Source organism: Triplophysa rosa, linkage group LG2, assembly GCF_024868665.1.
Source record: "Triplophysa rosa linkage group LG2, Trosa_1v2, whole genome shotgun sequence".
Classification (NCBI taxonomy): domain Eukaryota; kingdom Metazoa; phylum Chordata; class Actinopteri; order Cypriniformes; family Nemacheilidae; genus Triplophysa; species Triplophysa rosa.
The window spans coordinates 11,620,687-11,647,489 of NC_079891.1; the positions used below are offsets into that span (position 1 = coordinate 11,620,687).

At 40.1% G+C, this 26,803-nt stretch overlaps 1 protein-coding gene across 1 annotated transcript in view; it reads right to left on the reverse strand.

Annotated features, from left to right (window-relative positions):
- Positions 1 to 16,373: 16,373 nt before the first annotated feature.
- LOC130563559 (uncharacterized) overlaps positions 16,374 to 26,803 on the reverse strand; it is a 92,374-nt gene continuing 81,944 nt past the window's right edge. Inside the window, exon 5 of the mRNA XM_057349159.1 lies at positions 16,374 to 17,542. Coding sequence (XP_057205142.1) covers positions 16,677 to 17,542 — 866 coding nt within the window. The 3' untranslated portion in view covers positions 16,374 to 16,676. The remainder of the gene's footprint in view (positions 17,543 to 26,803) is intronic.

Here is a 26,803-nt window from a genome sequence, read left to right on the forward strand (position 1 = left end):
ATTTGAAGGTCATGGCTCCTCCCCTTCCTGGATCCTACCATTGCTTACTAAATGAATAGGTGCATAATACAAAATAAACAAGTACACAGAGAAAAATATACAAAAGACTGCACTGGGACCATGACTACACCCACACAATATTCTGACACATTAACATAAACATTTTACAACAGTCCATGATGTTATCATTGCCAGCATTTAGGCCATGTAGTGCAACTACAATGTATGAGATATGTGTGTACATATATGTACAGTCTCGTAGTCACGGGATTACCCCGTGACAGAGACATTTCTTGTATACCTAGTTTTTGTCATAACTTATAACACCGCCAACATCATTTGAGATTTCAAAAATCTGTTTACAGATTAGCATCTTCCCTTCCACAACCATGTGTATGGGTAATCTTTTGCCCATGCCTATTAAACTATTTTGTGTGCCAATTTTCCTGAAATTCTAAGAATACCAAGTAACTGAATTTTTTTAAATTAAATTTTGACACATTACCTTGGCAACACGTTATTTATATAGATACATGTGTGACTGTATATGGTATGCTTTTCATTTCACCAGTCAATGTCACCAGACTAAACACGAACATAGACTCACTAACTTGACTGAATAAACACTTGACATAAACTCACATACAGTAGACTAAACTTAACTAGACAGGAATACGAGCAGGAACAACCACGAGGACACGTAATGAAATGAACTAGCACTGGACAGAAGACATACGGGCATAATAAAGGGAACCAAATCATGAGGGGAACAGGTGCGGGGCATGAAATCATTATCAATCAATAATGAGGAAACGAGTAGTCAGGGACAAAGACGAGACCAGAGAGAGTACATGAGATGTCAAAACAAGCAATGGCGTGTCTCTCTCTACACAAAACATGAAGCTCTGCCATGATCCTGCCACAAGACCAAGAAAGACATGACAAGATGAGGCAGAATCATGACAATATCATATATGTAGCCTAAATGCTGTGTGACTTTGATGTGTATTAATGGGTGTGCGTTGCGAGCTGAACATCCGTGTGGCATTCAAACACTGGAGCGGTGAGAGTTACCATGGAAATGGGGCGGCAAAAGGAACTGTCAAGCAGCAAGCTTTGTTTCTCATGGTTTTCTACAGTGTTTTCAGGTAAGTTTAGTCACTCAAGTCACACAAACTGTTGTTGACACTTTTCTTACTTGTAATTGATATGTTTCTGTTGAATATTTACTTAGGAATGGTTTTATGTCTGCCATGCTGATGGCCCATGACGCGAACCATTACACCTCGGGTGTGCATTAACTTTTTAATAATTGAACGGACCAGAGTCAATTATTCCGCTTATACCACGGTTACCACTCCACATGACATTGTTCAAATGTTTAATTTCAATGTTTGTCATGTTAGTCTTTAAAATGCTGTTGATGGCAGGACTACTTTCTTGCGCATCTCATTTCTGTTAGAGCGAAAGGAATCGGAGGCCTGAGCCACGTGGTGTGTGAATGAGAGAGCGAGAGATCGCACACACACCTGCGTGTTTGAAGTAATGTTACAGAAAAGCCAGTGATAATACATTATTTATTCCTCGTATTGTTTCTATCTTCAGCAGTAAAAAAATCACGCAAACTTTTGAAAGAGTAGGTCTATTCCGCAAAGGTTGAAAATATTTGTCAGATAGCTTCACTCACACAAAAATAACGAACTTTTCCCGTGAGTAATAAAGAGCGTGGGACGCGATTGTTCATGTTTGGTGTGAACCCAGCATTACTTGTGTATAGATATTCCCATTTATTTGTCCACAAAACTCTGCTGGATATTGTGTTTTGCATTATTCAAATATTGTAAATTTACATTTATGCATTTGGCAGACACTTTTATCCAAAGCGACTTGCATTGCATTATACTATACATTGTATCTGAGTATGTGCAATCCCCTGGGATCGAATCCATGACCTTGGCATTGCTAGCACCATGCTCTAACCACTGAGCCACAGGAAAGTTATATAATACATGTATCACAGACATTTTACCAGTACAAAGTGGGTTGAAAATCTGAAAACTTATAATATTTGTTATTTTTAACTGAACATGACTTTAAACACATGACTGTATTTATCTTTATTATCTTAGAGCTATTGTGATATGAACATTATTTGCTGCCAGAAGATGTTTCTCAGTTAATCATAGCTCGCTCTTGCTGAATAAAGTATATATGTTTTATTGTAACATTGAAACAGTTTCTGTAAAGCTTCTTTGAACTTTTTTGCATTTAAAAAGGTCTAAACACTTAAGACAGTTAACCTGGGATTTCCTGTTAAAACCATCATGTCATTTTTTTTCTTCAAACTAAGGTTTTGATAAAAAGGTTCTACTTTAGTAATATTATAGGAATGCTGGAATGAACTATAGTTTTTGAAAACCATGGAAAAAGTTTATAATATGGATGCTGTACTAAGGCCATGGTTATTTTTGGATTTACTGTGGTTTTACTACAACTATCAAAGTTATTATTATTGTAGTAAAACTGGTTGATATTGTATTTACTATGGTCTTACTGGAAATGCTGTAAAAAAACATGGATAACTATTCGTATGGGTACAAATGAATGTTAACTGAATGCTTCTATTTGTGTAACGGCGTTTAAAAGCATTTGATAAATGTAATGCATTTGTGTATTTGATCTGTTAAAATATTAATACATTAGGATTTTTTTTCTTTTATAAAGAAGACTTTTACCGAAATGCCCATAATGGAAAACTCCAGTGGGAGTGCGTGACCATAACTACATTTCTTAGTTCATTTTATCTATTATTGTGTTTAAGGACATTTTGGTTAGCGTGATTGAGCGATTATGAAACTTGGACCGCCAGCAAACATTACTGAAAAACCAGCCCTGGTGGACCGCTGGAAGAACAATGAGCCGCAGGCCGGCAACTTTGCCACCGGTGGTCCGCCACTGGTCCACTGGCCTTATGTTATCTTTTTTATTTTTTCAACATTTGTTTTTATTACATTCTGTTCTTGTACAGCTGTTTTGATACAATGGAAATTGTAAAAACATTATAAAAATAAATTGGACACACTTCCTGTTGCCAGCTGGTGGTGCTATTCCCAGGACTCACAATAACCACATTAATGTGATCAGACCCCATGACAAAACATTTCTCAAGTTTAATCAAAATCACTCAATGTATGCAGGATATATGAGCACTTCCTGTTTCCCTGAATTGGCATTCATTCACTTCCTGTCAGGTGGAGCTAATGACAGTGATAATTTTGAAAGTTCTCAGTTGACTGTGGGTGCTTCTCAATTCGTATTTGTGCATCCTCATTTCATTTCCTCACTTTATTTCTCTCGCGTCTTAGTTTTACCCCTTCAGGATGTGAGTGTAACGCAACGTTACCAAAGAATGCAGACGAGAGTAGATCCACAGGCAAAACACTTTTAATTCGTTGCGATTGGGTAAGACAGACGAAGAAACATAACATTTGGCATTACATTTACATTACACTTGCGACTAGACAATGAAGGGGAGAACAGAGTGTGAATATATACAAGTCCATGATGAGGCAAGATGACGGGCAGGTGTGTGTGATGATTACAGACATGAAACAGGTGAGGGAGCGTGGAGGATGAAGTCAGAGCGGGAAAACACGGGGAGAAACAGAGGGAACCATGACAGAACTCCCCCTTCCCGGAAGGCGCGTCCTTGCGCCTATGATGTAACAACTTCGGGAGGGGGGGTGGGCGTCCTGGACGGTACTCCCGGCACCGGGGATTAGAGAGGCCATGGGGTGTTGGCCGCTCAGGAGGCCTGGAGGGTGCCGGCTGCTCTGGAGGCCAGACGGCCGTCATGGCCGTGACGCTGGGGTGAGGAGCTGGGAATGGCCGCCATGGCTGTGACATTGGGCGAGGAGACAAGGAGCTGGGAATGGCCACTTCGTCCCGACCCTGCCCCCGCCAACATTTACTTGGGGTAAGTCCAGGCCGCCAAGGCGCAAGTCAGCACCAAAGCCACGATGGTCACCGCGGTCTGGAGAAGTCATAGATGAGGAGCCAGGGGAAACCACACAGGCGGGTCCTCGGGGAACTCCGGAGCGGACTGCAGGGCGAACTCTGGAGCGGACTGCAGGGGAAACTCTGGGCAGGTGTGATGATTACAGATACGAAACAGGTGAGGGAGCATGGAGGATCGTGGGGAATGAAGTCCGAGCGGGAGAAACAGAGGGAACCGTGACAGTGAGGTAAGGATGCAAGGAAAAGCCACAAGGACGGAGGAATTTAAAACAAGTGAAATTACATATCCTCGCTCTCTTGAGCGTCACTTCAAAGCGTCATCAGTTAATGATGACTGTACACATTTCACATAGAAAATATAAAAAATATACATACTTTAGGAGGTTATATAATCCGCACTTCAATAAAATAATGTTAAAACATACTTAAAAGTGGTCTGACATGTATGTGAAATATGTCAAATATACAGACGTGCTCAAATTTGTTGATACCCTTACAGCTCATTGAAATAATGCTTCATTCCGCCTGAAGAGTGATGAAATTAAAAGCTATTCTATCATGTATACTTGCATGCCTTTGGTATGTCATAGAATAAAGCAAAGAAGCTGTGGAAAGAGATGAATCATTGCTTATTCTACAAAGATATTCTAAAATGGCCTGGACATATTTGTTGGTACCCCTTAGAAAAGCTAATACATAATTGGATTATAGTTATATTTTAAACTAATTAGTATCACACATGTATCCAATCTTGTAATCAGTCATTCAACCTATTTAAATGGAGGGAAGTAGTCACTGTGCTGTTTGGTATCATTGTGTGCACCACACTGGACATGGACCAGAGAAAGCAAAGGCTAGAGTTGTCTGAGGAGCTCAGAAAGAAAATAGTAGACAAGCAAGGTAAAGGCAAAGGCTATCTTCAAGCAGCTCGATGTTCCTGTGACAACAGTTGCAAATATTATTAAGGAGTTTAAGGTCCATGGAATTGTAGCCACCCTCCCTGAGGAAAATCGACCCCATATTGAACTGAAGGATAGTGCGAATGGTAGAAAAAGAACCAAGTATAACTGCCAAAGAGATACAAGCAGTGTGTACAAATACAGTGTCAGAAATCTCTGTCTCAGTTGCAGGTCATGGGTCCAACAACAGGATAATGACCCAAAACACACAGCTAAAATCACCCAAGAATGGATAAGATCGAAACATTGGACAATTCTGAAGTGGCCTTCTATGAGTGCTGATCTGAATCCTATCGAATATCTATGGAAAGAGCTGGAACTTGCAGTCTGGAGAAGGCACCCGTCAAACCCGAGACAGCTGGAGCAGTTTTCTCCGGAAGAGTGGGCCAAACTACCTGTTAACAGGTGCAGAAGTCTCATTGAGAGCTACAGAAAACGTTTGCTTGCAGTGATTGCCTCTAAAGGTTGTGCAACAAAATATTAGGTTAGGGGTCCCATCATTTTTGTCCATGACATTTTCATTTGTTTTTTTATTTACAATATTATGATGAATAAAAAATCAAAAGCAAAGTCTGATTTCTGTTAAATATAGATTAAACAATTGTGGATGCCAATTACTTTTGTCAGTTTCAAGTTTTTTCAGAGAAAATTGTGCATTCTTTGTTTTTTGTGGAGGGGTACCAACAAATTTGAGCACATTTGAATGTTATGTATACATTTTAACTATATATTAATATATATGAATATTAACTGTCTGAAATAGGTCTACATTTATGTACCGGGGTGACAGGAATTCCACACTGCATTTCCAATAAGGCTGTGCAGTAGCATAATGTTGATGTCTGTGCGCACAATAAATAGACGTACAGTAACATAGCGTGCTCTCATCTCATTCATTCACTGACTCTGCAAACAAGAGTTAGTACAAGTTCATTTGTGCTTGACTGTGTTTGTACGTACTATAAATATATGTGTAGTAGAGTTAGTAACATGTTTTCATTTCACTCAGGTACTGATTCTGCATACAAGCACGTGCTAGTATCGGGTTTTTGCACTCTATGGTATCTAGGTGTTTACAGGTAATTTGTTTCTCAAGATTTTTTTATGAATACATTTTAATTCAGAGGATTGTGCCTGTTAAGTTAATGGGCTACTGCAAAGTAATTTTATTGCTTATGCTTCAAATTGCTTGTGTTTTTTAGGTTCTTCTTTCATGTGGGTATGAGTTATCTTCATGTTTGAATTTACTGTAAGGTAATGAGAATAATTGAAGAAATGAGGAGATTCCATGGGTAGAAAGAAATGTGGTTTTATTTTGTTGTTGTCTTTCAGAAACCCATGTGCGGAAATGGTGATTGACCTGGCTGCACAGTCCTCACAGAGTATGAATGATTTGTGAGCAAATGTTTCTTAGCGGTAATGAGTATGGCCAAGTCTTTCTACTAATATGTTTGAAGATGTTTGTTCTTATGAAAGGTTGTTTTGTAGTTCTCTTTTAAAAGAAGATGCAACCAGTTGGTTTTAATTCCACTTTCCTAGATCCAGGTTTTCTAGATTTTAAAGATATTTGATTAGTTTAGAAAAACCTCTAATTTAAAGTAAGTGTTGATTTAAAGGTCCAGTCAGTGAAATCTAGCGGCAATTGCGAATTGCAACCAACTGCTCACTCCACCCCTCCCTCTCCCATTCGAAACACTACGACGACTGACAGAACATGGCAAATTACATGCAAGGGGACCTGCAGTGTATTTATATAGAAATAGATCATTCTAAGGTAATAAAAACATAACACTTCATTGTGTAAGCTCTTTATACCCCTCTGAAGACATAGTTATGTATATTATATTGCATTTCTGTCAAAAGATCCTTCAAAAAATTACACACTGGACTTTTAATGTATTCATATCAAGTATTTTTTTACAGGTTGAGCATGACTACTGTTACTATATTTATTACTTTCATTTTTGTGGTGAATTATCCAGTCTTTTTGGATAAAGAGATTTATTATCATTAGTTGCATTATTATAGGGTTCTATTATATTTTTGTTGTTACTTTTTTCGTGTGAACTTTTGATTGATTGTTTCTTTTCAATTTTCTTAGTTCTCATCTTTTTGACGACTTTGTAGCTAAAGGGTTACCTCCGTGGGTGTGACTGGCACTGGTGGGGATTTCCTTGTGATTGTGTATCTCCTACTGTCTGCTGTGATGAACTGGGGTTGAATTGCAGTGGTTGTACACTGTTAGATTTTTTTAAAATTTTACAGGTAATGGTCTGTATTTTTGTACAGAACTTTTCCTTTTTTGTCAGGGATTGCGGACAGAACCCAGACACTGACAGCAGTAACGGGTTAAAGAAAATATGTAATACAATTTAAAACAAAAACTCACGATGGGGGAACAAACACAATAACAAAAGACTTTTCAAAAAGGCAAACAAAAACTTCCCACTAGGGGTAAAACAAGAACTAAAGCAAAAACAAACAAAACTGGATGGGAAGGGCTAGGCATGGCTGAGGCAGACTGGGGGAGGGACCTAAGTGGAGTGCCGGCTAGGGAAATGACGGCTGGACTGCCAACTGGGATGCCTGCCGGATAGCCAGCTGCTGAACTGGACTGGACTTCCGGCTGGGCTGGACTGGACGCCGGCTGGAATGTTGGCTGGATTGGACTGGATGCCATCTGGAATGCCGGCTGGACTTTTGCTGGAATGCCGGCTGAACTGTACTGGACTCTGGCTGGAATGCCAGCTGGGCTGGACTGGACACCGGCTGGAATGCCGGCTAAATTGGACAGGACTCTGACTGGAATGCCGGCTGGATTGCCAGTTGGGTCACCGGACAGGATGCAAGCAGGACTGGACTCGCCTCTTCTTCCTTAGTCGGACCGGTGGCCGAGTGTGAAGCAGTGGGGGGGCGTGGCAAGCTCCACCCCGAAGGAGTCTGTGGTCGTTCCTCCATGACATCCTCCTCTCGCGCTTGCCACAGAGGCTGGCAGGGGGGCCAGGAACCGCAGTCGGTTTGTTCTCTCAGCGATTGCAGACAGAACCCAGATGCAGACAGCAGTAAGGGGTTAACAGAAAATATTTATTAAAATGTTAAAAAAAACACAATGGGGGAACAAACACGATAACAAAAGACTTTTCAGAAAGGCAAACTTCCCACTAGGGGGCAAAACAAGAACTAAAGCAAAAACAAACAAAACTCACCATAAGGGATGAGGCAGGGACAAGAACAAGATAATCTGGACAGGGACTAAACACAAACATGTACGAAGAACAAACCAACAAGGGACAAAGAGAAACTGGGGCTACAAATAGGGAGCACTAACGAGGGAAGTTAACAAGAGGCAGGTGAGGAGAATCAAACACTAATGGGAAGATTACACTGGGCAGGTGAGGGGAATGAAACACTAACGGGAAGATTACACGGGGCAGGTGAGGGGAATGAAACACTAATGGGACAATGACGGGGAAACAAGGGGGCGGGGCCAAAGCACAAGACAAGACACGTGGCGCAATGTCATAAGAAACAGCCACGTGTCTCCACACATAACAGACATAAAACACACACACAAGACATGGTACTGTCATGACCCTGTCCACAAAACTAGAAATTTTAAGACAAGAAGGAGAGGACCATGACATTTTTTCCATTGAACAGTTAATGCCTGTTATTTTATGGATTTTTGTTGTAATAAAAATATGACTATTAAAATTACCAAAAATTCACCGTAATTTAATATTACAGAATTAATACCATTAGTTTTTTTAAAGCAATTTATAGTATTTCTACAGTTCAAAAAATGTAATTAAGTAATAATTTACAGATTTGACTAAAAATATCAGAAAATATTAGTCATTTAAAGTGTCATTGTAACGGTCCTGTCTGCCCCCTTGTGTTCCCCTGCCAGCTTTCCCCATGTTTTCACCCCATGGACTCATATTCACTGAACCGTTAACAGTCACGGACTACACCCCCCATAATCCTTTGCACCAGTTCGTCACCATCTTTGATTACACCCGCACCTGAGACTCATGATTGCACCCACACCTGATCGTCATTCCCTGGACTCTTTATATTCCTTGTGTTTTATTCTGTTCAGGGTCAGGTCTTGTTGTATTATGTTTACTCTAGCGCTGGCTTTGTAATTACCGGTTGTTTGTGGAGTTACATACCCGTGGATGTTACCAGTTATTTGTGGAGTTACATACCAGATATTTGTGTGTAACGGAGGCCAGCTAGTGAAGAGCTGTGCAGTGTGTAAACCTCACTCCCCGACCAACAGAGACGCTCTAGTGACAGACGCTAGAGACTTCGGTCTTTAGCCTCCTCGTTAGAGCGCCCGTCTCCCATCCGGACCGACGCCGGTTCGAGGCCCGCGCAGAGCGGGGCGAGTGGAGCCGGTCACATTGGTGCCGTGACCTGGATGGGAGTGAGGTTTAGGGGGGTGAGTGTAACGGAGGCCAGCTAGTGAAGAGCTGTGCAGTGTGTAAACCTCACTCCCCGACCAACAGAGACGCTCTAGCGACAGACGCTAGAGACTGCGGTCTTTAGCCTCCTCGTTAGAGCGCCCGTCTCCCATCCGGACCGACGCCGGTTCGAGGCCCGCGCAAAGCGGGGCAAGTGGGACCGGTTACATGTGTTGTTACTTACCCGTGGATGTTACCAGTTATTTGTGGAGTTACTTTGCCCGTGGATGTTACCAGTTATTTGTGGAGTTACTTACCCATGGATGTTACCAGTTATTTGTGGATTTACTTACCCGTGGATGTTACCAGTTATTTGTGGATTTACTTACCCCTGGATGTTACCAGTTATTTGTGGATTTACTTACCCGTGGATGTTACCTGTTGTTTGTGGAATTACTTCCCTGTCTTCTGTTCACCTATCCCCTGCAATAAACTATCACCAGTTCCCTGTGTGGCATGTGACGTGTTACAGTCATTATATGCAGCTGAAGGTCATTATGCATTGAGGGTATTTTACCGGTCAACTGGTATTTCTACAGACACAAATGTAATTTACTCTAAACTTTGACATTTATGTTTGTTCTCACCTAAACCATATACATCTTTGCATTTTATAGCGTTGGTAAACTGTAGTAAAATTGATAGATCCTATACATTTGTTAAACTTTACCTAACATGTTGAATATTAAAATACAGTATTTACAAGTACAACACTATAGCCAATACAACATAATATATGAATGTTCTAATTTCTATAATACACTACTGTATGACAGTATTTTTAATTTAAATAACAATATTGTAATTTTATCTGCATAGCAATCAAACTTCTAACTCTCCTATTAGGCATATATTTGTGCATGTCTTAAATCATCCAATCGGACGCCACAAATTCAAATTTGGCACAACTTTAAACGGATGTGAGTGACTGTAATAGTGGTTTGACTGAGCTGGAGTCTTCAAAATCCAGTGGATTACTATTGAAGCCATGCAGGCGCTGCGGGAAAAATCTCCTGAGAACAGCGAGCAGTAGCGTGCGAGTGACAGTGATGAAATTTCTTCTGCTCCGATGGAAATATATGACGAGTACATTTAAAAGCAATAATCCTTTTGAAACTGTGTGAGGAAAACAACTTGCCTGCTTCACTAACCTTACAGTCACCATTCATTGTCAGAGCCATCGACAACCGGATGAGGTAACTAAGCATTTTATAACACATTTAAACGATTAATTTATTCATGTTGTGTGCTGCACTTTTGTCTTAAAGCTAAATGTTAGCATTCTCCTGATAAACTTCTACTGTAATGTTAGTTCAGATAACAGTTAATACAGTAATTTGTGTTCTAAGGATAAAACGTTTTTATCGGAGACGTTTTTATGAAAGTTTTTTTGGTATTGAAATGTGTTTTCTGATCCAGATAGATGATTACAACACCTATATGTATAGTTGGGTAAATATGACCTCAAATTTTGTCTATATGTTGTTATAATTTCATAGCAACACACATACTGTATATAGCTTAATTTTTTTGTTGGTGTTTTGTATGTCTGTCTGTGGAATGTGTGCTTTGTATGTGTGAATGTAATACAATTTAAATATTTTATTTTCAGGTTCAGTGGATCTACTACTTGTGATAATCTACCGCAGATGAACCATGAAAATCCCGGTGTGGAAAAGTTTGGACTGTTTATAATCTAAAATCTACATTGCCAAAGATGGACAATTAATTTGATATCATAGGATTGCTTTGTCAGTGGCAATAAATTAAATTTGATCTACACTGTATCATTTTCCTATAATATCCATTATTATTCATTTGTTTGGCCCTTGTGGGACCACTGTGACTGTGCAAGATTTGTTATTGCAAATGCAAAAATAACTCTTGTGAGGTTTTGCTACAAGTAAACTGTTACTGAATATAGTGTATAATGTACATAGAGATTTGCAGTCAGTCTTAAGTATTTTGCTGCAACCGTTGACGTATGAAAAAAGGTTAACCTGATGCCATCTAAAATGTATGTTTTTCTTTCTTACGATAACTTCGTAGGTGTATAATGACAATGAGCAAGACAAAAACTCTGACAATCCAAGTCACCCATAGGCAGCATAAGTAATCTATATGACTCCAGTTGCTCAATTAATGTCTAGATGTGTAATTACTAAATAACTTGCATGTACAGAGCTATTTTTCATGTTCTTAATCTGATATACTCATTTTGTATTCCCACTGTCGGATGAACATTTTCAAAAATAAATATTTTTGCATTTCCCCAAAATGTCTTTTTTTGTTTCATTGAAGGTACGAAGAAAAGTGCTGGGCCCGTATTCTTAAAGCTTCTGAGAATCCTCTAAGAAAGCTCTTAATTTAGCTTAAAAACTTCTACGTAGGAGTCTTATCTTAAAAGTGATTCAGGATCAATCTGAGAGCAACTCTGAGCAAGGAAAAGACAAAAACTTTTATCTTAGTGAGGAGGCGGGGCTGACCCCATTGCTATGTCTTTTGAAGACTGTGATTGGTTGGTTGGCCAAGAAGGAAGAAGAGCGCTTTTAAGTATAGGGTCATTAGTTTGAAATTGCACGTCATTTTTTTTCTGCGTTACCATACTCACGCACCCACACAGACACACACATATATTCTTTTTTTTTTTTACCATGCTGTTAATGTCAACGTATTTGATAGAAAATGAACAGTGACACAATAAGTCTCTGTAAGTGCTGTAATTGTTTGTGTGATCACTATAGAAGATTGTGACAGAACCAAATCATTTCTGCTGCATAGCTGCATTTCTCCAGTTGCTAAATATGTTAATGTAGTGATTTCTTCTATTTCTGGCGCTATGGCATTTCTGCGCTGTTTTGGAGATGTTAGCGTGTCTCTAATAGGATCGGTCACAAACATCTAATGTGTTGTGTCTTATTAACTCACTGTCATTCAAATCAATGTCATTTTATTTTATAGCGCTTTTACAATTTGCATTGCATCAAAGCAGCTATAGAAGAAAACCAAAACCAAGATAATCAAAAGTTGAACACACACACACACAAAATCTGATAAACCTTAAAAGTAATATGGAAATTGTCATGCATTGCAACACATTTCTTCTCACTTTTCGTGTTTCGTCCATTTTCTCTGCTGCTAAACGTTCAATTCAATTCAATTCAATTTTATTATATAGCGCTTTTCACAATGTGCATTGTTCCAAAGCAGCTTTACAGGAGCAAATAAGAAAAACACAGAAAGGTAAAACACAGCACAGTGCATGGTGTTTATAGACCAAGCAAGATCATTATAATAAATAAATGAATAAATAAATAAATGCAGTCTCCCGGTGAGCAAGCCAACACTGCACTGCTCTGCTGTGGCGAGGAACCCAAACTCCAATGATGAATAATGGAGAAAAAAAACCTCGGGAGAAACCAGGCTCAGCCGGGAGGGCCAGATCTCCTCTGACGTGTCATAGCTGCACTCAGTGACCCCGACCAAAGCCACCGAGCAACGTCCACGAAGAACAGGGAGAGCCCACGAGCCGCGACCCAGGAAGCCCCACCCGCCGAAACCGTGCAGGTCCAACCCGGTCCATTCCGCGATCAACAACAGACAACAGAGGAACAACCAGGGAAAAGTAGTAATGGCATAATTAACTTTATTCCTCTGTTGTCCGACATCGACCACAAAACAAGACCAACCAGACCAGACCCACACAGTCCCAACAAATGAAACGCCCCGAACCACAACCAACAAGCCCCCCCACTCCCACAACACCCACCCAGCTACCTCCAATCAAAGTCACTGAGTGCAGCCATAACTTCAAACTGCTGTCGTGTGATGTAAGTTTAGCATTAAATACCAAGTATTGTAAATTTAGCATTTATGTGACAGGTAGTCCGTCTTTGCTCTCGGTTGGGGATGGAATTGTCTGAGCTGGGCCGGCCAGATGGTCGCCTTTTTCTTGGGTGGTGATGGAATTGCCTTGGATGGAGCTGGATGGTCAGTCAGTCCGCAGGCTCTCGCAGGAGGATGGCACGGGATTTTCCGATGTAGCTGGCGTAATCTCTAGTTGTGGATGGGCATATGACGTTCATCTGGGCCTGGCGGAATCTCTCCCTACCTCGGGATGGGCATCCCGAGGCGAGGGCAGAAACAGAAAGAGAATAATTAGCGTAGCTGCTGTTCATTAGCTATGTATTAGTGAATGCTTGGCTGAAAAGATGTGTCTTTAATCTAGATTTAAATTGGGAGAGTGTGTCTGACCCTCGAATAGTATCGGGGAGGCTATTCCAGAGTTTAGGTGCTACGTATGAGAAAGCTCTACCCCCTTTGGTGGATTTAGTTATTCTAGGTGTTATCAAAAGTCTGGAGTTTTGAGATCTTAGAGAGCGTGATGGGTTGTAGTGTGGTAGAAGCTCTGTTATGTAGGTAGGGGCTAAACCGTTTAAGGCTTTATAAGTAATTAAAAGAACTTTAAAGTCAATACGATACTTAATGGGTAACCAGTGAAGGGTTGATAACATTGGGGTTATGTGATCGTATTTTCTGGACCTGGTTAGAACTCTGGCAGCTGCATTCTGAACTAACTGTAGTTTGTTTATTGATGTGCAGGACAACCACTAAGCAGTGCATTACAGTAGTCAAGTCTTGAGGTCACAAATGCATGAATAAGCTTCTCTGCGTCAGCACACATAAAATATTTCGCAATTTGGCAACATTTCTAAGGTGGAAGAAGGCTGTTTTTGTGACATTTGAGATGTGATTTTTAAATGACAGGTTGCTGTCTAATATAACGCCAGGTCTTTAACTGTATTTGTTGGAGTAACATGCAGCCTTCAATTTGCAGGTATAATCCGAAATATTCTGCTCACGTGTCTTTGGTCCGATAAGTAATATTTCTGTTTTATTAGAATTTAAAAGAAGAAATTACAAGTCATCCAATGCTTTATATCGTCGATGCACTCTGCCAATTTGGATAGTTGGAAGGAATCATCTGGTCTTGATGAGATATATAGCTGAGTATCATCTGCATAACAGTGGAAGCTAATTCCATGTTTTCTAATAATGTTTCCAAGGGGCAGCATGTATATGGAGAATAGCAAGGGTCCTAAAACCGATCCCTGAGGTAATCCATAATTTACTTGCGTTAGATTTGATGATTCCCCATTTAAATGGACAAATTGATGTCTGTCTGATAAGTAAGATCTGAACCATTGTAGTGCTGTCCCTGAATACCGGTATAATTGTGTAAGCGATCTAGAAGTATTTTATGGTCTACAGTATCGAACGCAGCACTAAGGTCGAGCAGGACTAGGAGTGAGATGTTACCTTTATCTGATGCTATAAGCAGGTCGTTTGTAATTTTAACGAGCGCAGTTTCAGTACTATGATGCGGTCTAAAGCCTGACTGGAATTTTTCGTGTATGTCATTATTTTGTAAGAAAGAGCACAACTGAGTGGACACTACTTTTTCTAGTATTTTAGACAGGTAAGGGAGATTTGAAATCGGTCTATAGTTTCCTAGTTCATTGGGGTCTAAGTTTGGTTTCTTGATAAGAGGCTTAATGACGGCCAGTTTAAAGGGTCCTGGGACATGGCCTAGATTAATTGACGAGTTGATAATGTTATAAATGGGCTCAATTGCAACGGGTAATAACTCTTTTAATAATTTAGTTGGTATGGGTCTAATAAGCAAGTTGTAGGTTTAGATGTTGCAATAAGTTTAATTAAATCTTCCTGTTTTATAGGTGAAAAACACTGTAGCCTTTCTTTTGGGGCGATGGTTGGTACTAATTTATAGGACAGACTTGGAGGTTGAGTTTTTACTATTTTGTCTCGTATGTTTTCGATTTTCTCTGTAAAAAAATTCATGAAATCATTGCTACCAAGGTGCGGCGGAATACCCAGGTCAGGTGAAGTCTGTTTATTTGTTAGTTTAGCAACTGTACTAAATAAAAACCTTGGATTGTTTTTGTTAGTTTCTATGAGGTTACGGAGGTGCTCAGCCTTTGCTGCTTTTAGTGCCTTTTTATAACAGTTTGCACTCTCTTTCCACGCAATTTTAAAGACCTCTAATTGGGTTTGTTTCCATTTGCGCTCCAGTTTACGTGTTTCTCTTTTAAGGGCGCGAGTGGTGCTATTGTACCATGGTGCTGCGTTTTTCTCATTAATCTTTTTTGACTTCATAGGTGCGACAGCTTCTAATGTATTAGAGAAAATAGTCCCAATTTGCTGGTCATGTCATCGAGCGATTCTGTATTTATTGGTATGGTTATTAAAGGAGTCAGATCTGGCAAGCTCTTTGCGAAACTATCTTTAGTAGTCGAGGTAATTGTTCTACCCTGTCGATAACGAGTTAAACGGCTGATTTCTGCAGTGCGCAGTGTACATGTTATAAGATAGTGATCAGTGACATCGTCGCTTTGAGGTATAATATCTAATTGGTTAATCGGCTCCGTGAGATATAATCAAGTCTAGTGTATGATTAAATCGATGAGTGGGTCCATTGATGTGTTGTGTTACTCCAAAAGAGTGTAATAGCTCTGTAAACGCCACTGCTAATGCATCGTTAGCACTATCTACGTGGATATTAAAGTCTCCGACAATTAGTACTTTATCAACGTTAACCAATAGGTCCGATAGGAAGTCCGCAAACTCTTTCAGAAAATCAGTGTAGGGACCAGGGGGTCTATACACTGTAGCCAACGTACAAGAAAGCAATGGTTTTTTTACTGTCAATTGGAACAATTATGTTCAACGCAAGCACTTCAAATGATTTAAATTATGCTCGTTCTCTGAGTTACAGTAAGAAAGTCTCTAAAGATTGTTGCGACACCGCCACCTCGACCAACCGGACGTGGCTCATGCATATAACAGTAGCTTGGTGGGGAACACTCATTTAGACCGTAATAATCATTTGGTTTAAGCCAGTTTCGGTAAGGCAAAGTATATCAAAACTGTTGTCTGTGATCATTTCATTTACAATAACTGCTTTTGAATTTAGTGATCTAATATTAAGTAGGCCGAACTTTATGAGTTTGTTTTGGTCGTTTATTACATTGTCCTCAGGTTTAATCACGATTAGATTTTTTCTCTGAGATTTGGCTATTTTGTTATTTTGTAGTATTATTCGGGGGACAGACACAGTCTCTATGCATTTGGAAGCAGTAACATTTCTAACAGATGAGTGGGAGGAACACAGACTATGGTTGAAGTTTTGACTTACCGCTGGGAGACGTAGTCAAGCGGTGCGTAGCGTCTTTGAGATGTTGTCAGACAGAAGAACCGCTCCGATGCTGTTGGGGTGCAGGCTGTGAGGGCGGAAGAGCCTAGGTCGCTCCCAGAACAGATCAAAATTATTAACAAAGAGCAGCTTCTGTTCAATACACCATGACATCAACCATTTATTTAGAGCAAATAGTCTACTGAACTTTTCATTCCCTCGTCGGTAGGTAGGAAGCGGCCCTGATACGATGATCCTCGCCGTGGGCGATGCGTTGCGTACCGTCTCGATGAGACTCCTGAAGTCCCTCTTCAGGATCTCCGACTGCCTCATCCTGACGTCATTCACCCCCGCGTGCAGCACGACAGCTCCGACGTTATCATCGTCCTTCAGGATCGCAGGTACCTGCGCAGAGACATCAAGAACACGTGCGCCAGGAAAACAATGAGAGCGCACCTTACCTTTAGTGGAGGAAGCACGTACGTTCCGGACGATTGAGTCTCCGATGACCACAGCGTTGCATTCCGTCTCGCAGAGGGCGGCAAAGCGGTTCCTGGTCGGGATCTCGAAGACCGGTGGCGGCGGTTGGGTCATCGCTCCAGTCCTGGCTCGCGCCTTTCGCCGTGCGTGTGCCGGTGCAGGAGTGAAGTTCATTTGGGCTGACCGTGTTCTCGAAGCCTGGGCTCTGTGCAGAGAGATACGCGGAGTAGAAGTGGAAGGAGTATTAAAATCGCGATGAAAACTTACCGCGGATTTGCGAGCGTCAGCTCTGGATGTTTCCAGCGCCGTTTTTCTTTCTCGCAGGCGTGTCTGCTTCTCTAGTAGATCCTGGATCTGCTTCTCCACAGCCTCCAGTTCCGACTGAAGTGCGATCGTTTCCTCATCTGCACACAGAGGTACAAACACATCTGAAACATTAGCCATTAGTGATGTAATAATGAGAACAGTGTGTTAAGCAGTGAGCAGACAGGCTGGGAATGCTAACAGCCTGAGGCTAATAGCGAGTGATCCGATAAAAATAAATTATCGGTGCGTTTAAGGACGATTTTTGGTATGGGATATACTTAAGGATATGTTTTACCCTCGGTGAATAACAATTTAAAACACAAGTCTTAAGATATAACAAGAATAAACGATGTATTAAGAATAAGTTTGAAAGAGCTCCGACTCAAACCACACGCTCTCAGCAAACAGGAAGAGTTTTTAAAGAAACTCTTAAGTCTCTTAAAAGTCCTCCTCGCTACTCCTAAAGTTTTGGACCTTAAGAGCTCTTTTAAGGGTTAAGATGCTTTATGAATTACTTTCTTCTTTACTAGGATCTTTTCTGTAATTCTAAGGGGAAACGCCGACATTTCTAAGAATTTTCTTAGAATTTTGTGACTAAGAGCAACTCTTTGCGATAAGGTTTTTCATGAATATGGGCCCTGGTATTTAATAGTGTTTTTATTTCACATGTAAAGAATTTAACAGGAAATTATTGTAGGCCTGGGACCTGGGTGTTTCATTATAGATTTAAATAACTGCTAATTACTTTTAATTTACAATAATGTAGGTTTTAAAGCTACATTTGGTATATTTTAATAATATATATCTGTATTATAACTGGTTAAAACGGTAAATATACAGATATTTGATTTTTATTGGCAGTTTTTTGGTTATTATACATTTAAAATGTGTAGATAGAGAGAGATGCTTCATAAAATAACTTTAAAAATCCTAAATTTACAGAGATTACCCTGAGAGAAAGTTGCTTTTTAATGTATGTTGATACCATTTATCTGTATTTCCACAGTTTAATGAGCAATTATCAACAGTGGTATACTGTAATTTAACAAACTTTGACCGTTAAATTGGCTCCGTATTTTGACAGTTTATTTCAGGTAATTTTGTGAAACAGTTTTTTCCCATAATTTTACAGAATTTGTCTGGAAACTCTGCTGCCAGACTTTTTTACGGATTTCTTTTAACAAAATTCTTTACACTTACAGTTGTGCCCTCTAGGAGTCCTGTGGTTTGTCATGATTTTATTTACATTTCATTTTTTATGAGGTCTGCCATAGTATAAGCTTTGAATTGTAATTTATTTATTTTATTTAGCCTTGTTGTGCAAGCTCTCTGGAGCTTGTGCAGAGGCAGCAGCTTTTGCCAGAGGGGAACTGGAATCCCCTGGTTGGGCCTGGGTTCTCCTGAGGTTTTTTTTCTCGATTAGAGTTTTGGGTTCCTCGCCACCGTTTGCATACTGTTTTTGCACTATCTGCCTGACCGGGGGGGCTGCTTTAGAATTTTAAAGTTTTACTTAATTAATATTGCATATAGGAATTTATAGTCTGTTATATTTGACCTGTGCTTCTCTCTCCTTTATCCTAAATGTGTGCTCTCACTGAGCGTGTGTGTGTGTGTGTGGTGGTGGTGGTGCGTGTGCTGTGCGTGGTCGTGCGTGTGTGCGTACTTGTCTGTGTACGTACGTGTGTAGTGTGTGTGTGTGTGTTGTGTGTGTTCGTGCGTCCTCCGTGTGTTGGTGTGTTCTATGTCTATGTGTGTTAGTACGTGTGCATATTGTGTGTGTGGAGTGTTTTGTATGTGGGTATGTCTGTCTTCTGTGTTTTCAACCTTTTCTTGTTTTTCAGGTACAACTTTAATTTTTTGCTTATAGTCAATATGTTCATGTACAGCTGCTTTGTAAAAATGAAAATTGTAAAAGCGCTATATAAATAAAGTTGAGTTAGCTTATACTTTAATGTACGGTTTTCACTCTGTTTCATGCTTCAGTTTGTTAGGATAGCTTCAAGTATTGGCAGGTTATACATTGTAAATTTAAGACACATTAGGCTGTTTATTACATATAATAACTGCATTAGTCGATAAATCTCTCAAAGAACTTCAATTGTGCTAAATATTGCTCACTGTTTTGTGTGTGTCATCTCATGATCCGTGACCGATCGGCTCAGTCACTTTAAGGACGTCTCATTCTCTAATTAGCACTGGATGGAGCAACCACAATTAAGATGTTTCTTTATAAGTTTTATGTACCAGAGGTGGGTAGTAACGCGCTACATTTACTTCGTTACATTTACTTGAGTAACATTTTGGAAAATATGTACTTTTTAAGTAAAATTAAAAGTGTGTACTTTTACTCTTACTTGAGTAAATTTCTAATAGAAAATCTGTACTTTTACTTCGTTACATAACTTACATTGCGTGACGTTCCTTCGTTCCTTCATTTTAAAATATGCTTTTTAAAACGCGTTGTTTATTTCAAGGTTGTCGTCTCTTTTTACGGGCATTCCCGAGTGATCGATTCTTTTGAGTCGATTCTTTTGAAAGCATTAATTGAACAATGGGCAAAACCATTTGAATAGGCTAATGAATCAGTTCAAATGATTTGTTCAGTTCGCAGCACGATCTGAATCATCTGAAGCAGGATTACTCACTCCTCGTAGCGCGAAATTTAAGAACACGCAGAACACAAAGAGCGTTGGATGAAGTGGATATTAATCTATATCTATACAATCAAAACTGCAAATGTGTCATATTGTTTGCCAGCAATGATAAATGCCCGCCATATGCGCGCACCCGCGCGACCTGTTCGTCAGACACCGCAACATGCGCGTTACCTGTCAGACACAGAGACGTGGGCTGCAGAAATATACATTTGAAGAACAGAAGGAAGAAAACTTGTTGATGGGCGTGTGGTTCACTGTTTACTGTTTGTTTACAAGTAAGAGCGTTTCACAACACACACGTGACACAACACGAGAAAACATGAGCTTTGTTCAAAAATGTGTATTTCATTTAAGAGAGCACTGCAGATGTTCTAGATCATCTTAGGAAATGCTCTGAGTTTAGTTCATGCTTTAGTTTGACATGGTCTATTATTCTAAATAAGTTGTGTAAACTACATTGACATCAGGACTAGATGAAATTTACAGAAATGCTTGTCTCTTCTGTGTTTGTCTATTCTTTAGTCTCTCTAGTATATTGCAAAGATATCTGCTTATGATAATAAAAATATTTATTAAAATATTGGCGTTAATATTAATTTTATGTAGTAGGCCTATATAATAAGATACAAAGTAACTAAGTAACTAGCTACTTGAGTAGTTTTTTCATTGCATACTTTTTTACTTTTACTCAAGTAGTTTTTAAAATAGTGACTTTTACTTTTACTTGAGTAACAATTTCTCTAGTTACTTGTACTTTTACTTGAGTAAAGATTTTGGCTACTCTACCCACCTCTGATTATTACAACAATTATCAAACAGAGAAAGAACATTTACAATAATTTGAGAATTTTGTAATGTTGTATCATTAATGTCTATCTCTAAGTGTTTGGTTAATGTTATTATGACACAGTGAATGGCCTTAATTACTTTCTTGAACTCTTTTTCTTTTAAAGAAAATCCATATGTTGAAATAAAACTTTGATAGGTGTATAGTTCCCCATTCTTGTCAATAAGTTGGTTAACAATTAGTATATTATTTCAGCTACACTCCTCCATGCACAATGATCTGTTATTACACGTAATATAACCATTGTTCCATATATAACACCTACTGAGAGAAAAATTATGCTTGTTCAAAAGTGACCAAAACAGTAATGCTTGTTTGTGATAGTGAGCTAAAGTAACCGGAAATTTACCAGTAATGTAACAAAATTCAACAAAAAATGTAACCCTCCTAACTTATCAAACAAATAATAAGGGATGATATTGAATATACTTCTTGGGGATTTTAATACATTTTTAAGCCAATTAATTTAAAAAAATTGATAAAAAAAGTGTAAAATCAAGGACATTTAACCCACCTTCAGAAAGCTTATTTCCAATGACACTTTTCTTGATCTTATTATGTTTATTCGTCCATATAAATTTGTAAAGTATTTTTTCCATTTGTGAGCAAATACCTTTGGGGGCGCTAAGTGAGGTAAAGAGATGGGCTGCTCTTGAGAGACCTTCTGCTTTACTCAATAGAACTCCCCCATGAATAGAAAGATCTCTAGCTAGCCATGAGTTATATTTCTTTTGCATTTTTTCAATAACAGGTCTAAAGTTTGACTGCCATTATTTCAGTATTTTTAGACATTCTAACACCCAAATAAGTTATTGTGTCTTTAACAGATATTGTGCTGCCTTTGAAGTAATTAATAATAAAGTTATTAAAAGTAATAAGTTATTAGTTAAAAAGTGAGTTTAATAAGGTAAAACATTAAAAACATTTCATTTATATGCATTAGTTCTTATGTTACGTTACCCTCTACTGGTCCAAGATAATTCTACAGATAAGCACATTCTTCAGTTGAGCTCAGACAGGCAAGAGAGACAGTGCTGGATACATGTAGCTGCTGAATTTAATTCTGACACGCTTCTGCCTTGGAGACTATTCGTCTGTGAGTAATATGTGTAAACTATAACAAGACACTTGCCGTTTATTAAGAAATGTCATGTTAGCAACTTTCTATTGTTTCAGTAGTTCATGTGCTCCGCTAGTTAGCATACAACTGTAGCTAGCTCCACTAGTTAGCACACAACTGTAGCCAGCTCCGTTCAGTGATTGACTTGTTATAGTGAGCTGTATTTTCTACTCAGTACTGTGCTGCTTTAAGCTTTCGCGATCATTTGAATTTACAACATTGTGTATGATTGTGATTTTTTTCTCTGTAATGTTTCAGTTTTACAACCAAAATCTGGAAACAACACTTCAGTAAAATACAAGAAAAGTCAAGCCTTGTGTGTTTATTGGAGGAATTTTGAATGTTAACTGGCTGTCTAGCTTTGCTCAAGAATACGCGCTGTGAAGGCAGTACAGAAAGAAGATGAGAACACGGCGGGCTTAAGCACTAAAAAACAATAGTCAGCAAACATGAGTCTATGCTCAGGAAGAATATACATTAAAGGAGATACCGCTAGGCAACAAAATGAAGCTAGCGAAGAACCGCGAGCAGAGGCCGTACATCCGGAAACCAAGAGGCAGGAGCATCGGAGGTTAAATCACAGTCATCTAGGGCATCCACTAGACACTCTCAGCGATCTACAGCCTCGTCAGCTGCGAAAGCCCATGCTAAAGAAAATGCTGCTCTTGCTCAACTAGCCTATGCTGAAAAAGAATCTGACATGATGAAGCAGAGAGCAGACATCGAAGCGAGCATGCTAAAGCAAAAGGCTGACTGCGATGCTAGTCTCCATCTTCTCCAGTGCCAACGAGCTGCAGCGGCAGCTGAAGCGGAAGCAACTGCCTACTATGAAGTGGAAGTTCAAAGCGGGGAGCTTAGAAAAGGACCTTTTGTTGAAGATGAGCCTTTCAATACAGTCCAACGCACTAGTGAGTACGTCCAACAACAGTCCGAGTTTGTCACGGCTGGTGTGGAAAGAGGCAGGAAGAGAACCCAAGCGCAGGCAGGCAGTGACGGGGTTAACAAAACAAGACTTTAATATATAAAACAAAAACCCACGATGGGGTGCAAAACAAAACTGGAACTACATACACGAATACAAAACAAGAAATCAAAACACTTCCCACGAGTGGGCAAGAAACAGAACTAAATCTAAAACAGGACACGAGGTAAAAGCAAAAAGGCAAACAGGAAACACTCACAGATCAAACAGACACCAAGATAAGTACGGGAACGATGAAGGGGCATACAAGCACGAAGACAAAGCACTGGTACACACACATGCACAACGTAATCCATGAACAACAAGACAAAGAAACATGAGGGTATATATAGGGAGAGACAAACGAGGGATAACGAGCAAGGGCAGGTGTGGAAAATAAGACACAAGAGGGAGACAATACAGGAAACGAGAGGGGCGGGGACAATGACGAGACACGAGAAAACACATGAGAAGTAAAAACAAACAACTCATGGCTTTCTCACATAAAACCTAAGGGCTCTCCCCCGATCCCGCCACACGACTGGAATTTCATAAACAAGACGGTGGGACCGTGACAGAGTTGGTGTTTTCGGAACTGCCATCAAAACGTGGAGCAGTGGAGTCACATGAGAGAAAATTGGAAATACTTAACACACAGTCAGCTTACAAAGACGTAAAAACAGAGCGAACAGTGAACACATGTCCAAATAAGACTTTCCCTCATAGTACACCGAAGAACTCACCCAATTTTGAAGAACAATACTCACCTAACCCTTGAGGTTCACAAGACTTTGCCAGATATCTCATGCAGAGAGAAATGGTAAGTGCAGGTCTTCTGCGATTCGACGACAAACCGGAAAACTATTGGGTGTGGAAAGCCTTTTTTCTAAGTGCTACGAAGGACTTGAATCTCTCAGCCAGAGAAGAACTGGACCTGATGATGAAGTGGCTGGGAACGGAATCATCAGAACAGGCTAAGAGAATTCGTGCAGTGCATGTCCTCAACCCCGCAGCAGGAGTCAACATGGTCTGGCAACGTCTCGAAGAGTGTTATGGGACACCAGAGGTCATCGAAGACGCACTGCTCAAAAGGATTGAACACTTTCCAAAGCTAACCAACAATGATAATATTAAGCTGAGAGAGCTCAGCGACATTCTCCTTGAACTTGTGTGTGCAAAGGAAGATGGTGCTCTCCCGGGGCTCTCATATTTGGATACAGCTCGGGGGGTACGACAAATAGTGGAAAAGCTTCCCTATAACCTCCAAGAAAAATGGATAAGTGTTGGAAGTAAGTACAAAGAGGATTACAGAGTAATTTCCAAGTTTGTCCAACAACAAGCAAAGATAAAAAATGATCCAAGCTTCACTTTACTCACGTCCAGCAGTCAAGCATCTTGGAGGAGTGAAAAGCCTGTGAAATACAGTAATAAATCCTCTGTGACTGTGCTCAAAACAGACGTACCGGCAGAACTGGCAGGCGTCCAATTCAGTCCTTTCTCAAAGACATTAGATGAACCAGACCGTCATTGACCTATACATAGAAAGCCTCACCCACTGACAAAATGTAGACATTTTAGAGAAAAATCCCTAGAAGAGCACAAAGCATACCTAAACGAGAATTGCATCTGTTATAGATGTTGTGGGTCTACCCAACACATGGCAAAAGATTGCAAGATGACGCTCAAGTGTTTTGAGTGCAAAAGTGACAAACACATTGCGGCCCTGCATCCAGGTCCTCCTCCTGTAAGCACAAGGAGTATTGTGGCTGACAAAGATGACAGCGGGGAGCAAAATGACAGCGCATCTCCTTCAGTCACCTCCAAGTGTACAGAGATTTGTGGAAATGCAGACAGTTCACACTCATGTTCCAAAATCTGCTTGGTGAAAACATATCCTGCAGGGAAAAGGGAGAAGGCAATTAACTCAACTCAACTCAACTTTATTTATATAGCGCTTTTACAATTTTCATTGTTACAAAGCAGCTGTACATGAGACACATTGACTACAAGCAAAACAATCAAAGTTGTACCTGCAAAAACAAGAAAAGGTTGAAAACACAGAAGACAGACACACCCACACACAAAACACTCCACACACACAACACGCACACGCACCAACACACACAGACACAGAGACACACACACACACACACACACACGTACGTACACAGACAAGTACGCACACACACACACGCTCAGTGAGAGCACACATTTAGGATAAAGGAGAGAGAAGCACAGGTCAAATATAGCAGATAATAAATTCCTATATGCAATATTAATTAAGTAAAACTTTAAGATTCTAAAGCAGCCCCCCCGGTCAGGCAGATAGTGCAAAAACAGTATGCAAACGGTGGCGAGGAACCCAAAACTCTAATCGAGAAAAAAAACCTCAGGAGAACCCAGGCCCAACCAGGGGATTCCAGTTCCCCTCTGGCAAAAGCTGCTGCCTCTGCACAAGCTCCAGAGAGCTTGCACAACAAGGCTAAATAAAATAAATAAACTTAATAATAAAATAAATTATAGTTTAAGATTATCATTAATAATCTAATAGCATTTGAAATTTTGTGGTGAAGACATGTCAAGAGACCGCGTCCTTCTTTATCCAGCTCTATCATCTCAGCTCTTGTCAGGTCCCCACTTCCCATTCTCCGCTCTACCATCAGGTCAGGCCATGAACTGCATCCTGCTCGCTGTGGTAACCTTGGAACAATGAGACAAGACTGGCTGAGAGTAGAGTACTGTTCTGTACTCTTTGATGCAACAAGTACATCAGTTGTGTTTTTGGTTCCGGTTGATCTAACTAATGCAGCCTAAACCCTCTGAAGATTTATATTATGGAAGAGTAGTGTATGCAAGATTAAAAAGATGCGTCTTTAGTCTAGATTTAAACTGACAGAGTGTGTCTGCCTCCCGGACAGTGCAGGGAAGACTATTCCAAAGTTTAGGCGCTAGATAGGAAAAGGATCTACCACCTGCACTTGATTTTGAAATTCTAGGTATTACCAACTGACAGGACGCCTGAGAGCGTAATGCACGTGAAGGACTGTAATACAAAAGGAGTTCATTCAAGTACTGAGGAGCTAAACCATGTAAGGCTTTATAGGTAATAAGCAAGATTTTAAAGTTAACGCGATGCTTTATAGGTAACCAGTGCAAGGTTGACAGAACCGGGCTAATATGTTCATACTTTTTTGTGCGTGTAAGAACTCGAGCTGCCGTGTTTTGGACCAATTGGAGTTTTTGTAATAAGCCTGCAGGGCAACCACCTAACAGTGCATTACAGTAATCTAGTCTTGAAGATGTACGCAGTCCTGGATGAGCAAAGCAATAAGTCACTTGCCAAGACAGAGTTTTTCAACCTTTTTGGAGTTAACGTCAGCCCCACACCATATACCCTGAAAACCTGTTCAGGAAAAATTGAGTCTTCAGGAAGGAGAGCTACTAATTTCATCATTGAATCCATGGATGGTAAATTACAGCTTCCTTTACCCACCTTAATAGAGTGTGACATGGTACCAGACGATAGAGCAGAAATTCCCTCCCCGGAGATTGCGCACCATCACCCCCATCTACAGCCAGTTGCTAACAAAATTCAACCTGTGGAACGAGATGCTCCTATCCTTCTGCTCTTAGGAAGAGACACCCTGAGGGTTCACAAAGTACGCGAGCAGATCAACGGGCCACACAATGCACCTTATGCTCAACGGCTGGACCTAGGCTGGGTCATTGTGGGAGACATGTGCCTGGGAACTGTCCACAAACCATCAGAGGTTA